General features: G+C 40.7%; 1 protein-coding gene and 1 long non-coding RNA gene across 3 annotated transcripts in view; one reads left to right on the top strand and one right to left on the bottom strand.

Annotated features, from left to right (window-relative positions):
• LOC309437401 overlaps window positions 1-11,572 on the bottom strand; it is a 37,889-nt gene extending 26,317 nt beyond the window's left edge. Inside the window, exon 1 of the long non-coding RNA XR_014183547.1 lies at window positions 11,370-11,572. This is a non-coding gene — a long non-coding RNA (uncharacterized lncRNA). The remainder of the gene's footprint in view (window positions 1-11,369) is intronic.
• An 18-nt stretch (window positions 11,573-11,590) lies between these two features.
• LRPPRC (leucine rich pentatricopeptide repeat containing) overlaps window positions 11,591-14,190 on the top strand; it is a 91,685-nt gene continuing 89,085 nt past the window's right edge. For both annotated transcript variants that reach the window (XM_082047789.1, XM_082047788.1), the window contains exon 1: window positions 11,591-11,775. In XM_082047789.1, the coding sequence (XP_081903915.1) occupies window positions 11,606-11,775 (170 nt within the window). In that variant the 5' untranslated portion in view covers window positions 11,591-11,605. The remainder of the gene's footprint in view (window positions 11,776-14,190) is intronic.

Genomic DNA, 14,190 nt, shown 5'->3' with positions numbered 1-14,190 from the left:
GTTGTCTAGGTTAAAAAATTAAGATTCCATTTGTTCTTGTAAGTCTTTTTTAAATGCTTGAGCTTGAATTTTGTCACATAGAGATAACCTTTGCTAAAAACTCTGGGAAGATGGAGAGTCTTGACCAAATAATGAGTTTTAGCTGTAAATGAACCTGCAGGAAAGTGGGCATGCTTAATATGGCTGTAATTCTAGTTGTTTTTTAAACTGGGAATGATCAAATTATCCATGATTCAAATACAACCTTGCCAGAAAAATGTATAGTAGTGCTGAACAGAAGCAAGTGAAGTATTTTAAACAAATATAAATGCTATTGAGTTGACCAATAAGTCCTTGCATGCCCTAAAATGCCAGTGATGAAGTCCTTACACTGAAGTTCTACAAGGACCAGAAACGAAACTTTGGGCCATAACCATACAGATTCCTTTCTATGTTTTAACTTTTTTTCAGAACAGAGGATGTAAATTTTAAGCATTGTATGTATCACCAATTAAATCTTCGTGGAGTTCCCCTTGTTCTGTACAAAGAATGTTTCTACTCTCAGTTTAAGCTTTACATACTTCAAGAAATTCTTCCTCCAAAACGAAAGTTTAAAAATGCTGATAAATGATATCAAGCTTATCTCCAGAATTGCATTCAATGCTGAAAGAAGCACAGTAAGAACTACTAACAAAGATCATTCTGTGTAGCCAGGGAATATCTAACACAGGAACCCAGGGTACAGATAGCTAACCGTCAGCAGCAAGATCCTTCTCTACAGTTGCCCTTCCAGTCCCTAGCTTAGAGTCATGAAAATATTCTACTTGGCCTGAGTGTTATAAAGCACTGTAACTTGTCAGCAGTATTAGCAGCAGTTTTAGCATTGTTCTACTAAAATTTGCTCTTAAATGAGAACTGATATATCACTAGATAACATTTAAAATAATGAATTTAGTATCTAACTTTAGTTTCATGAGCACTTCAAGACAGGATAAAATAACATCATTGCTAAAACAAGACATCCAGCCACCATCAGTCTCTTTGCTTCCCATTTCTGCACAGGCTCACCCCTTCTCATCACCTTGTGTTGGCATAAACATCTGTGTGGCTGTGCAGTGTGAAGGACTGGGGAGATGATCTGGCTTAAAACAAACCCAGACTGATAGAGCCACCTGGTTCATCAAGCAGCTACATAAACATTTGTGCCAGCACAAAAGGATAGCATGAGTGAGGACTCAGAAGCAACGTACAGGTCAAGGGAAATATTTCTAATATATCCTTCTTGCTACCTGTCTCGGAGGGTTTCTCAGCTCTTAGTGACAGACTGAATCCCCCCAGGTACCAGACATGATTCACACAACAGCCTCACTCTTTGATACATAGTCTACTGCCTCAAAGAGAACAACCATTTTTCCATGTATAAAGATCAGCCTAAGCTTATTTATTTGATTCATCAAAATTCTTTCAAACTTTCATATTTTTCCCTGAGTCCTGCTCTGTCCTTGCCTTTCCTCCATGAATTTTTGGGGCTACACAATAAAACTGCATGTTAATGTTCGTTAAATAAGAAGCACGTGGAAGAAGGATTTAAACAGAGAAGTGGGGATGGAAATCGCATGGCATTATTCTAACACACTCTCTAAGCAAAGATAGAAGACTTAATACACGAACACATCAAGCTGATCACAGCACCTGAAGGTGTTCTCAGCACCAGCAACATTCTTCCCACCACCTAGCGCTGTCCTGACCCACATGGAGAACATTCTCGGGCAGGTCCCACAGAGGGAGGGCGTCCTCTTGAGCAGTGACTACTCGTTCCAACCCATCTGAATTTACATGTGCTGAAATAACTTAGTTGTTGTTCACCTGTACCAGCTGACAACATGATCCAAATAATTTTGTAGAAATGAGCTATTTCCATCACCTACTGCTGCCTTATTTTTCTCACTAATTCAGAGAGGGATTTTTCCTCTATGTTTTAAGCACTAAGATGAGAATGATCTCTGCATAACCTCACTAGATAATAATTTATTTCGGTAGCCATTTCTAGCAAACGAGTATTACTAGCTAACACACTCTGAATTTACTGTTGTCAAATAGCAATCATTTTTGAATTGGTGTCACTAAGTCAAATGCTTTACAAAAGTGGGCCAACACAGCAGTCACCTTTATCAACTAGATCCTGTCAGAACAATATCAATCTATTTGACAAGACCTAATTTCTGTGAAATCATGCTGGTCAACGTTAACTGTATTCTCAGCATTTAATTCTCTATTGAAGTCCATCATCAGTTGACCTGTTACTGTCTTGAAACTCCATGCCTAAATATCTGTCCTATATTTCATTTCCTGACTCAACCGTCTTATCACATACAACAGCAGCAGAACATTGTCCTGATTCTCTGGAATTTCATGGATTTTCATTTAAAATCAACATCATTAGTCCGGACAGGTTTGTGAAGAACCTCTCAAGACTATCCACATATATTAGAATATTGAACACTAAAAAGTAGTCCTGTTATCTTCTTCACTGTGGGGCGTTTTACTGTTCATATATATAGTGGCATCCAGGTTTGCTGTAAATTCCAACCATGACATCATTAAGTATTTCTACATTTTCTGCACTGTAGAAAATTCTGCCTTTTCTGTTGAGAAACTGGCCTTTTGCTAACAGAACTGCTCTTTTTTCCTGTCATGAAAAAATCCCTTTTCTGTGCTTTTAGGCTAAATGACAACAGTCTCTGGGATAAGAGTTTTAATGTAACGACTCGATCTCAGCCATCAGATTGTACAAGCAACCTGAAACCTTTTGGCTAGTTAAAACAGAGAAATGTCTTCATTTTCAAGTATAGGTAGTTGAACATCTTTCAAAATCCGTGTTTAAACCAGATAGATACGTTGCTAGTACTAGACAGCAGTAAACATTATTTTCTGCCTTTTGTTTGCAACTGTTGACTACAGAGTACCTGCATAACAAGAAGGCATCACATCAGGGGTTGGGCCACTGACAAAATCTGAATAACTTAAGATTTATATAGAGTGTCTAAACTTCAAACAGGATTCATGCACGATTTTCACCCAACCCACGAACCTGTCACAGTGCACACTGGAGAGACATCCAGTCTCTTGGATGGAAGAGACATTTTCCAGTGGTCAGATGTAGCCAGAAGCTCCTTTGCATAAAGCAGAAGAGCAGGAGGAATCCTTCAGTCTCAGTTTGTCCTGTAAGTTTATAAAGCTGGACATACCATTTAAGAACTGGTTATTTGGGGTTTCTTTCTTTGCTAACATCTATTCAGCTCAAATATTGCAAATATGTGGAAAGAAATTCTCACTGATGAAGGTGCAATACGCTCTTCCCTCTGAAAATACACAACTTTTACTGGTACTTTCCAAATAACAGCAACAATCAAGAAACAAAGCAAATAAGGACAAAGCTCTTTTTAAAATTTTATTTTAAGGCCAGCATACAAAATCAGATTTAGTGGAGCATGAAATTCTTGTCCAAGTCACTGATTTAGTAAAATAATCAAAAAGCGTTTAATGGCTTCATCAGAACATGTATTTGCCAATAATAAGCAGAGAATTTTGCAGAGTGAATCCATGTTTGTCGTATTTCTTTCCACACTGCTAAAAATACCACCTCTTTTGCATGTTTCCGATTAATGCCTTTAAACACAAGTTTACAGAAATACACAAATACTTTCCTGCCACAAAGTAATTTATTAGACAAGTTAGGGAAAATTAAAAGGGATTTTTTTTTTCATAGAAGATATGTTTAAAATGTAAATATTTTTTCTTTCTTTGCAGGAATCACTGGTGCTGCACCTTGGATAGCCCAATGTATCTGACTGCTATTGTATCTTGATTTATCCAGACAGTATCTGCCCTATGGGAAATACTTGAACCTTCCAGGCTTCACAGACTGCAGCAACGGGAAAATATCAGCAACACAACCCATGTTGCTGAAACAGGTTACTCTCTCCAGTTAAATGATACCAATTCCAGTCATACTAATTGAAGTTTTTAAAAATAAAATCCGTTCAATACAGTCTGCAGTATTTAATGATAAACGTTTATTTTGGCTAGTATAAAAGCTGAATAGTTAGGTACCCAGAAACCACAAAGAGAATTCAAGCTGTTTGTTAAGCAAATTTGCAATTCACACTTGGATTTGACTCTTGTTACTGAAAATTGTATCTCAAAAGAGCTGACATTTTGTCCCCAACTCACTGTGTCCGTGCACAGGTCTAGCTAGAAAGATGTTTTACTATGAATGTGCACTTCTTGAGAAAAAAATCTATTTTTTTCATGACACAATATAAAAATATATATAAAACCTATTCAAAGGCCTAAAGAAAGATGGAAAAGGCCAGCACGGAACCTTACTTATGTTAGATGTATCTATAGTTTTTCAAACTCAGCAGCACTGGAATTCAGGAGGAAATTCTTTTAGAAAACAATTTAAGACAGGGAAGCAATACAAATTTTCTGCACGACTAATTGACACTTGAGTTATAAGTTTTATCTTGTAGCACAATCAGTAGTTGCACTTAAAAAAAAAAAAAAAAAAGTAAAAAAAAGATTGTTTTTGTCCTGCCTTCACCATTGGAAGTATTACTCCTCGATTAGAGCACAGCCATACCAACATTTGATCTGGCATTTGACTAAACCAGTGGGGCAGAAATGTCCAGCAGGGATGATGGAAAAATTACCAAGAGAAAAAAAAACCTCTCAATGCAGATCAGCTGCCAAAAATACTTAAAACTTTTTCTATCAGTGACTGATCTGTTTTAAAAGATACTTGCTCTCTGCCCTTCCGAATACTTGTTTACACCTCTCCAGACATTTCTGACTTCTCGATCAGTCATGTTTACAGCCTTACTCTGAGGAAGATAAATAAACAGAAAAATGGGAGCTTTTAATAAAATAAAAGATAATTTTACTATTGTTCATAAAAATAATCATAATGTGGCTATCATTTTAGACAGCCATATCATATTTGAATACGTTGAATGAAACTAAGTTAAATGTTGTTCAGACAAATGAGTTGTAAAAATGTATAGCAGCTGCTTGTATCTGTCCCTGACATGTACACCAGTGAGGCAGAGGTGTGAGGTATACATATACTGCATGTGTACACAAGGGAGTTAGCATTTGTTTTAATGTTATGGGATTAGATTTTGCAGACTCTAAGTGGATTAACCCTTCTAAAACACACAGGACTAACTGCCTAACTCCTAAAAAAATACTCAGTAACCGTTAAGATAAATCAGAACATATGTAAGAAAACCTGAAATAGTTTATACTAAAGCAGAAGCCTAGGCTTTAGGTGCTCTCACTTGATCTGTCTTATATCCAGAATTAATTATAAATTTTTTCATTGTTTGGGGTAGGAGGAGATTTGGCAGAAAGTATCATCCAGTGTGCCCACTGATATAAAAACAGCATAAGGATTCTTATTCTCGAGTAAACCCTTTAAGCTTATGAATCATGTTTTATTATAATTTCCCTGTCCAGTTAGCAATCTGTGTGATCTCTGAATCATACCATTCTTGTTTCCAACCAGAAGTTAAAGCATGCATCAAAATTTGAAAATGGTTTATTACGTACTAGAGCTACAGGCAGCTGAAATAGTTGTACCATTCCTGAAATTCTTACTTTTTTTTCCCCTCCAACACTCCTAACAGCTAAACCCTGGGACATGACATTCTTTGCAACAGTGTCCACAATTACACGTTAAACAAAGGCAATGACAGAAGAAACACAGTATGTGATGCACATGCATATCCATCCTAATTCTTACTTTGTTATTATTTAAAAGCAACAGATTTAAGATATGAAAGGACTACTAAACAGTTACACAGATTTATGACTGTTTTGCAGTTTTCAGTAACAGTACAATATGCAAATCTCTCAACTATATGATTCACTACAGCTTTAAGAATATAACTTCTGACAAAAGCTGCTACCTCAACTTCTCATTTTATGCAGCTTATAGAAAAATTTCAGATGTGACCCAGTTATGTCACAACCATTTTCAAATTGTGATCCTTTGAAAAGTAACTATATAAAAAAAACACCTTCTTACTCATCACATCTACTCCCCATAGATAGCCAGGATGAGATCTGCTGACTTGGTTACAAAAATAAAGGTTCTACTACTTATTAAAATTTCTACTAACCTTGCAAAACTAACATAGCTGAGGAGAACAGGGAGCTAAATTATTTTGTATCTTCAGTGGAAATATTAATAACTATTTTACACTGCAATACAGCTCTAAAATAACTCAAAGATTTTGAGTGGGATCAAATAGCAGCCAAGGCATACTTCAGCCTGCAGAAACATTTTAACAGATACACGCAATAAGGAATTAATTTAGCATTTTGTTAGAGATTAAGTCACCATTTGCCTTTGGAAAGGAACTGTCTTACACGAAAACAGAGCATGATATATGAAAATCAATGGGTCTCTCAGGAAGCAATTTTCCATTCAAGTTGTTAGTATCCATCTTTCTCCAGTTCTTGTGTTTGCCTTCTAATTTGTCATTTTAATAAGACTCTTACATATTATCCTACAAATCCTAAGATTTGGCACACTGATTTTTTCCATGCTACTACTTGTTCCTGTTCCAGTACCTTAGTTTGATTTTATCACCCTACCAGACCCAGAACACAGCAAAACAACACATCATACCATCAAAGCTATGCAGTCAGGCTTCCATAAATTCTGAGATTGGCTTAAACCTAAGCAAATTTACAGCATGGATACGGGGAGCTTTTTTTGATGAGGGGAAGAGAGGAAACACTTGACTCTTGAGAGACAAACAGCCCCCAAAGGCATCTGAAAAACAAAATTTAACCCTAAAAGTCCATGAAAAAAACACCTCTATCTTCCCACTATGTTCCTGAAAGTGAGCTGTTGTTACTTTCATCTAGTTTCTGGGATGTGAACAGCAATCCCTTTGCCATCCACAGTCAGCAGCCTTACCAGTTACTCAGTTACTGTCATCTCACAGATTTCTCCTTCTCCAAACTACTCTGTTGTCATCCTTCTCCACTTTCCTCCTGAACAACATGTTCAGCTGTACCACCTCCATCTCACTTCTACAGTTCTTGAACTTACTTCATTTTCATTTTCTCAAAATAAAACCTGACTAGTTCAGAAAACATGTTGACTTGAATTTTATTTGCAACTACAGATTTTTTATGGAGAACGTGCTTTGCTGCACGTTAGGCAACACTGGCCAAATTACAAGACCTGAAAGACACGTATGTGTTAAAAGCTGGAGGCGATTTGGGATCCTCAAAAATATTACAGAGAAGTAAATCACACTATTGCCAGCATTAAGGAACTCAAGCTCAAAAAAAATCACAAATTTGTTTTAAGAAACACTCTTTTGAAAAGTATGTTTTCTCTGCATTTATCAGACATTCTCAGGTACAAGGGTTTTTTTCTTTTTTTTTTTCAAATGAAGCTGAAATATGCATTTTCACACAATCTGAGAAGTATTAATAAATTCAATAGAAAAATATGAGGGTTTGCAATAACAATCCTGTGAGTATTTTAAGCTGATTCCACTTTCTCCCCTCAGAACAAAATGGAAATGAGATATTAAAAGTGTACAAAACCCTCAGCAAGCGTGACTTAGATTTTCATTACTGATACTGAAAAGTTTCTGTATATAGATGTATCTGTATCCAGATATATATATATATATAAACATACAGAGAACCACAGAGAACCACATTATTTGTTATGGTTCTGTCTTCTGACTTTTACTGCCCGGAGAGTCATGTATCGCAGAGGCTCTATTTCTTCAGCCTGAATTGCATGCCTGAAGCAGAGGCTTAAGCCAACACTTGCAGTCAGGTTTGGAGAACAAGCCACAGGCAGGAAAGGTCACTTTTTGGTTTCTTTGTCATGTTCCCTCAAGACATATTAAAAATGTATATTCTACATACCAGTAGCTCTTTGGTCTGAAATCTAAGGTTTCTTTACTCAGACATCAGAAATAAATTGATATTGATATTAACAATACAAATATATATGTATCTCATAATCTTCTCAGTTACAATGCTTACCTTCCCCTAGACCTCAGGTAAACGCCCCAACCAAATCTCTCCATGGAAAACCTTCCTGGTAGTCGATTTCCCCAAGATGAACAGAGCCCCTAAATGAATGTTAGGAACTATGTTGCCCATTGAATGACACAGAACATGCACCTCGCTGGATTATGATCTTGGTAGGAGGATGGATGTTCCTGTCTTACTGCACTCGTGCCATCCGCACAGAGCTGCCTCTAGTGGAGGCCGTGTTAATTTAGGGAATGGGGGATTCTGGGGATGCATTTATATTGTGATTTTAACTTTGGAGTTTAAGACCATCTAAAGTCAAGTGTGGAATAAGCTACTTTTAAAAGATATTTTGCACACTAGGGGTTTTATTTGAAAGACAGGAGAGTGAGCAAAAACAGTTTTAATTACTGCATGTCATTCTACCTCTTGCTTTGGTAATTTCCCTGTCACACTTCAATTAAGTTTTAAAAATTATTGAGAAGTGGTTTTGATAAACTCTCTATGAAATGAAACCTTACAAGTTCCAGAAAAGGTAGTATGCATGTAGGCTACATCCATCCTTAAATAACCATTTACATCCATTTACATATATCCATTACCTTAAATAACCAGAACCATCCTGTGGCCTTCAAGCCAACTGAAAAGTATGGCCAGAGTCCTTACTTTTAAATCCTTCTGCTCTCCAGCACTGCCTGGCCATCGCCAGACTGTCTACTGGCAACAGCCCCAAGCTCTCTGGTGCTAATTCCTCAAACTGTGCCAGGCAATTGTCTGGCACAGGCTGAAATTGTTGTAGACAATAGGAATTCAATAGCAGAGACACAGCTCCAGAGCCCAGGAACATAACCTGGCACTGCTTAAATATTATCACTAGGGAGAGGTTTCTGGGAGTTACTGACGATGGGAATAAATTGCCTGGGCAGAGTGAATCCAGCCCAGAAACTTGGAGGATGTGGCCTGTTTAGAGAAGGTAGAAAAACAAGAAGTCAGCAGAGGATTTCTTTTGCCCGTGTGGAGCTTTCTGTTAACTATTTATTTTGGTTGCAAGACCAACAAACCATGTTTCCTTAGACTGCTTCCTTTTCCTGGTCCCTTGTCTGCTGCACATTTTTTCCTCCCATCTCAACCTGGTCTCATTCACATCTCATTTCTCAGTTGTCCCTTATGCAGCTGACCACAGCTTGTCCTCTGTGGCTTCTACAAATGCTTCCTTTCCCTAAAGCATCTTTTGCAATCTTCCTACTTGGATGAGTATCTTCATATTCCTCTTTGGGTATGTTTGTGCCTTTGGCCTTTTCTGTATCTCTGGACCTCCATCTCTCATCTGTGGGTAATCTTTCTACAAACACAGCATAGCTACTGCACTGAGGACTCACAGATCTATCACAAGCTTTTTTGTCCATAATGAAATCCTGGTGGCTCATTCACATCTTATATATGACTCAACTCAAGCCTGACATGGTTAAAATAAAGCTTTCACTCTTCAACTAATAACCCCTCCTGTTTTTCAACTACCACTAGTGATATTACCATTTCTCTAGATTTCTCTAGATTTTCGCATATGAACATGAATAGCATACCTAGTACATGCTTCCTTCACCCAGAGAACTACAACTCTCATCTAGACTCCAAACATGTCTCAATCTACCAGATCTTGATAAGTGTGATCTAGACCCCCACATCCATTCAGAGAACTTCAGCAAATACAATTTCTTAAGTCTACTGTTTCAGGTATGTCACATTTTGAATTAATTCATTGGGACCTCCTTTCCTTTTCACATCAAATAACTGCTTTTACAGAATCATATCTGCAACCCCTAAGTCAGCAGTGAAAAGACAACTCCTCTCTGAGCAGTTCATCATTTCAGATACTGTAATCTACTTATGAGATTTCCAAACACCTTTGCATTTTCTTTGTTCTTTGGAGGAATTCCCAGTCACCATCTATTCTATTGTTCTCCTTCAAAGCACTTCTTAAAATTGTTCTTCACTGATTAAGTACAGTGAAGTCTCAGCAACAACAGCCTACTATTATGCTGACCAATGTAATCCCATTATTTTCCTTTGCTCTTTCCAGTCTTGTGCTTTGTCATTTCTGGTCCTTATTGTAAGCATTGTAGACTTTTTAGTATTGTGTCTTCAGAATGAGTTCCCAGGTGCTCTACTCCATAATCAAGTTTGGTAAGCACATATCTAAGCCAGCCTAATAATTAGCATGAATGCTATTAAGTTTGCACTTGAGTTACAAATTTCATCTTGGTCTTCAAGACTGAAATCTGTATTCAGCGAAACACTGTAACACTGTGATACAGCGGAAGCAACGATAACTAGTAACACCGCAAATATTGTCTTACTAGCTGCAGCTCATGCCTTACAGCTCAAATACAAGAAGTATTGAGCATCCAGGACTTTCTTATAGAGAGCAGAAGTGGATGTTCCTAACTTTTAAAAACAGGGCACTTTGCATCTTGATGAGGAAACTTTACAAGTCTTACCAAGTAAAGTGTAACAGGAAACAGCTGACTGCAATTGATCTGATAAAAATCAATCTCTTTTGCTTAACAAACTGCCCTCTGGAGTAATTATTTGCAATCTATGGCAAATATAATTACAAGTTTTTTGTATGAAAATACAAGTACCTAATATAGTGTTTTATGTCATAGGAACCAGTTTTAACGTGGAATGCCAAAATTAAACACCAATGCAGACGGCACCTTGGTAAACATAACCAAGCTCAGGCAGAGATTTACCATTTGAAAGTTTTTAATGGAGGTTCTTCCCTCTACTCACTCCCATTTTGTTCCCGGCAGGGAGGGAAGCAAGGGATGACGCCATTCCAGAGACCCCAGTCAGGGCTGACCGCCAACCGCAGCTGTCCCAGCGAAACCACGCCGGCATTGCTTCCTTGGGGCAACAGGTCAAGGCAGAGCCTGCCACATTATCGAGGAGAACAGGCTGAGACTTTTTTTTGTCCGCGCGCGCTCGCTCGCCTCATGTCACGTTTTCAGGGTGTGGGGGACACCGCCAGGCGCGCGCCCGCCCCGTCCCGCCGAAGCCCTGTAGGAACATGAGCCGCCGTGAAGCACCTCACCACCCACGTGACGTCCTGCCGCGAGCAAGGACGAGCCAGTGCCCGGCACCCGCGAGACCGTCCAACACTAACGCCACCTCTGGCAGCACCGGACAGAAAGCGCGCAAAGCCGTGTCAGCTCCCGGGAGTGCCCGTGCTTCCCCTCGCCTCCTGCCGCCTCCGGCAGCGCCCCGTACCCACACCTCCTCTCCCGAACAGCTAAGGGCACCCTGCCGGCCACCTTCCGCTGGAGCAACTCCGGGTTGGTTGCCGATCGACCCAATCCGAGGTTGGGGCTGCGCCGCCGACCTTGCGTGGAGCGTCCCATCAGCGGCACGGGGTGGACTTGAAAGCGCACTGGTGCCTGAGCGGGCCCATTCCGAGAGCGGAGCCAGCGACGCCCCCTGCGGAGAATGGTTCCGCCCAACACGTGGCCGCTGCCGGCGGAGCGTCGGCTCCTGCCCTCCCCTCGTGCGCATGCGCGCTAGCGCGGCGCCCGCCTCACGTGCTCCTTCGCGTCCGGCGCGCGCGGCGGTCATGGCCGCGCTGCTGAGCTCCGCTGGGCGCCTTCGGGCGCTCTGCCCGCGCCTCCTGCCCCTCCTCCGCCAGCCCGCGGCCGCCGCCGCCCGCCCGCCGGCCCCCCCCAGGTGAGACCCTGCGCCGCGGGGCCGGCCGGCAGCCCGCTGAGGCGGTGGGGAGCGCGGCGGGGCCGGCCGAGGCGGCGGTCCTCGTGGCCAAGGGCGCTGCCGGCTGGGCCGCCACGCGCGCCCGCGGCCGGTGCCTCGCGGGCGCGGGCCCTTACGCGCCGTCCTGCGGGGCTGCCGGCAGGAGCTCTGCGGCCCGGCCCGGCCCCTGGCCTGCGCCGCGGCGGGAGCTCGGGAGCAAAGGCCGCGGGGCAGCCCCGCGTCTCTCCGCCTGGGTCGTGGGTCGGCGAGGGCAGCCCACTGCTGCGGGAGCGTCGCTCAGCAATGGTGACTCGTCAGGGTGAAAACGCAAACAGAGTCCTTTACTCTCTGTGGAGAGCGAGGTGCACTGGCCGGCAGAGGTTACTGTGCGGGCGGAAGTCGAGGAGGAGGAGAGAAACCAGGCGGAGATAAGCAGTAACCCCACAGTTAGAATTTGGGCTCCTTCCCCGTTTCTGTCAAGACTCTGCTGGGCCTGTTATCAGGAGGAATCTCTTAATTCCTTTGCTATGGTTCTCTGTATTCCATCACGCAGGTAGGGTGGAAAACGCACCCTCATTGTGTACATGCCTGTTGCTGCTTTGACCATGGTAACGTGGTTGGTGCCCTGCAGGAAGTTTAGAGAGGCAACCCTTCCTTAACAAGAGTACTTTTTTTTTTTTCTTACAGTAATAATGTTAGTTCTAGGAGAGCTAAGCTTTCTTCCCAGTGTTGGTGAACTATAGCTCCACATTTGGTATCTTTTGTGTTTAAAGCACATACCCTTGAATGTAGAAGTGCAAAAGGCTCAGCCCTGAATACATGAAAAAACATCAGAATCCATGTTTGTAGGAAACATACAGTATTTCAGGGTTTTTTTGCATCTACTGTTTATTTAATAAAGCATGAGGGTGATCTTAGCATTCTGTTCTACAGGCAAGTTAGTTGCTTCCATAATATTTTCCTTATTTACCTGTCCTCAGAAGGAAGCACCTTGTATAGATGATAGCTATGTCAAAAAGTTTAGTATTTACTTCTTGTAATTCATGTAGGGAGTATGCTGTTAGAACTACATGAAGTTTTGTGCAAACTTTTTAAACATTAAGGGTTACTTAATTGCCAGCAAGTTCCCAGACTGCTTGTTAATGACTCCCAAACCTTGATGGGGCTAGATTTTTGGTTTCTACTCTTTCCCCTGTCTTAAAAGAGGGAGTTGGGAATGGCTTGGGATGCTTAGCTTTCGTTTATGTCAAATTACTTGCTGTGATTATAATTACAGTTGTTAACTAAAAATTTGCATAAAATTAATTAAAATAATTATACATAATTTACAAAAATAAATGCCTGGCTAAATAGAAGTTTAGATCCATTTCTTCCAAGGATATGAATGTTTGCTCTATTTCTTCCAGTGTTTGCAAAATCTAGTGAGGATTCAGTGCTGGTGAGTGGGAAGGGGATATATGTTTCTGGTGTGTAGAAATATCACCTTACAAACTATTCAGATAGCAGCTAATGTTGCCATTAGCCGTGAAGGTGGGGAAAAAAGTATCAGGATGTAGATTTAATTAGTGTTAGTGAATGGACTTGAAATTAATCTCATTAAATGTCCAAATGATGCTATAGACAAATTTTTGCATAGAATCTGAGAATAAAAAAGCATTAAATGTACACACTGAGTTTTATGAGCTGACGTAACAACTTAGTGTTACCAAAGGGAGAAAGTTGTTCTGTCCTGTTCTGCTTCTGCCTTATTACAGCTCTGGTGGTCCCTCGAAGTCAATGTGACCTAATTCCTGGTAGAAAACAAGAACAGTTTTCTGCCATTCTAGATAAGTAAATACATTCAGCAGAGGACGTGGTGAATTCCAGACCTGCTTCAGGGGAAGGGATGGGAACAGAGGGGAGTCAGCAATAGAGAGAGCCCCCAGATGGGAGTTTTGCCACCAAAATAAAGGAGTTGTTGTCACCTGCATTAGCTTTAGTGCTTTTCAAACCTATTATGAACTGATTTTATTCTGTAGCCTGACTGAAATCTTACCTAAAAACAGTATAGCTTTCTGCTGGCTTTAGTGGTTAAAGTGTATCAGATCGTTAAATGCTAAAGTTGGTATGAAGGGTGGAGTAGACCTGTGCAGGAAGGACCAGGAGCTAAGAAGATGTCTGCTGTATAGTTGGCGACAGGACCACACATTTAGTTAGCAACAAATCATTAGTGAACTTTTCTACTTTGTGGTCATTCAGCTGACTTCAGTTTTCCTCAACTAGAGGCTGAATTTCCTAAATTAGTTTGTTGCAGAAAGTAATGTTCATTGAAATTCACATATGACTTGATGAAGGACTGTCAGTGCTATATTTTTCTAGAAGTGTGTTTCTTGAAAATCTTGAAAAGTGCTTTATGTG

Source organism: Streptopelia decaocto (genome assembly GCF_964273445.1).
Source record: "Streptopelia decaocto genome assembly, chromosome: 3".
Lineage (NCBI taxonomy): Eukaryota > Metazoa > Chordata > Aves > Columbiformes > Columbidae > Streptopelia > Streptopelia decaocto.
Note: the sequence above shows the minus strand (reverse complement) of the source record. Positions and strands in the feature narration are given on the sequence as shown.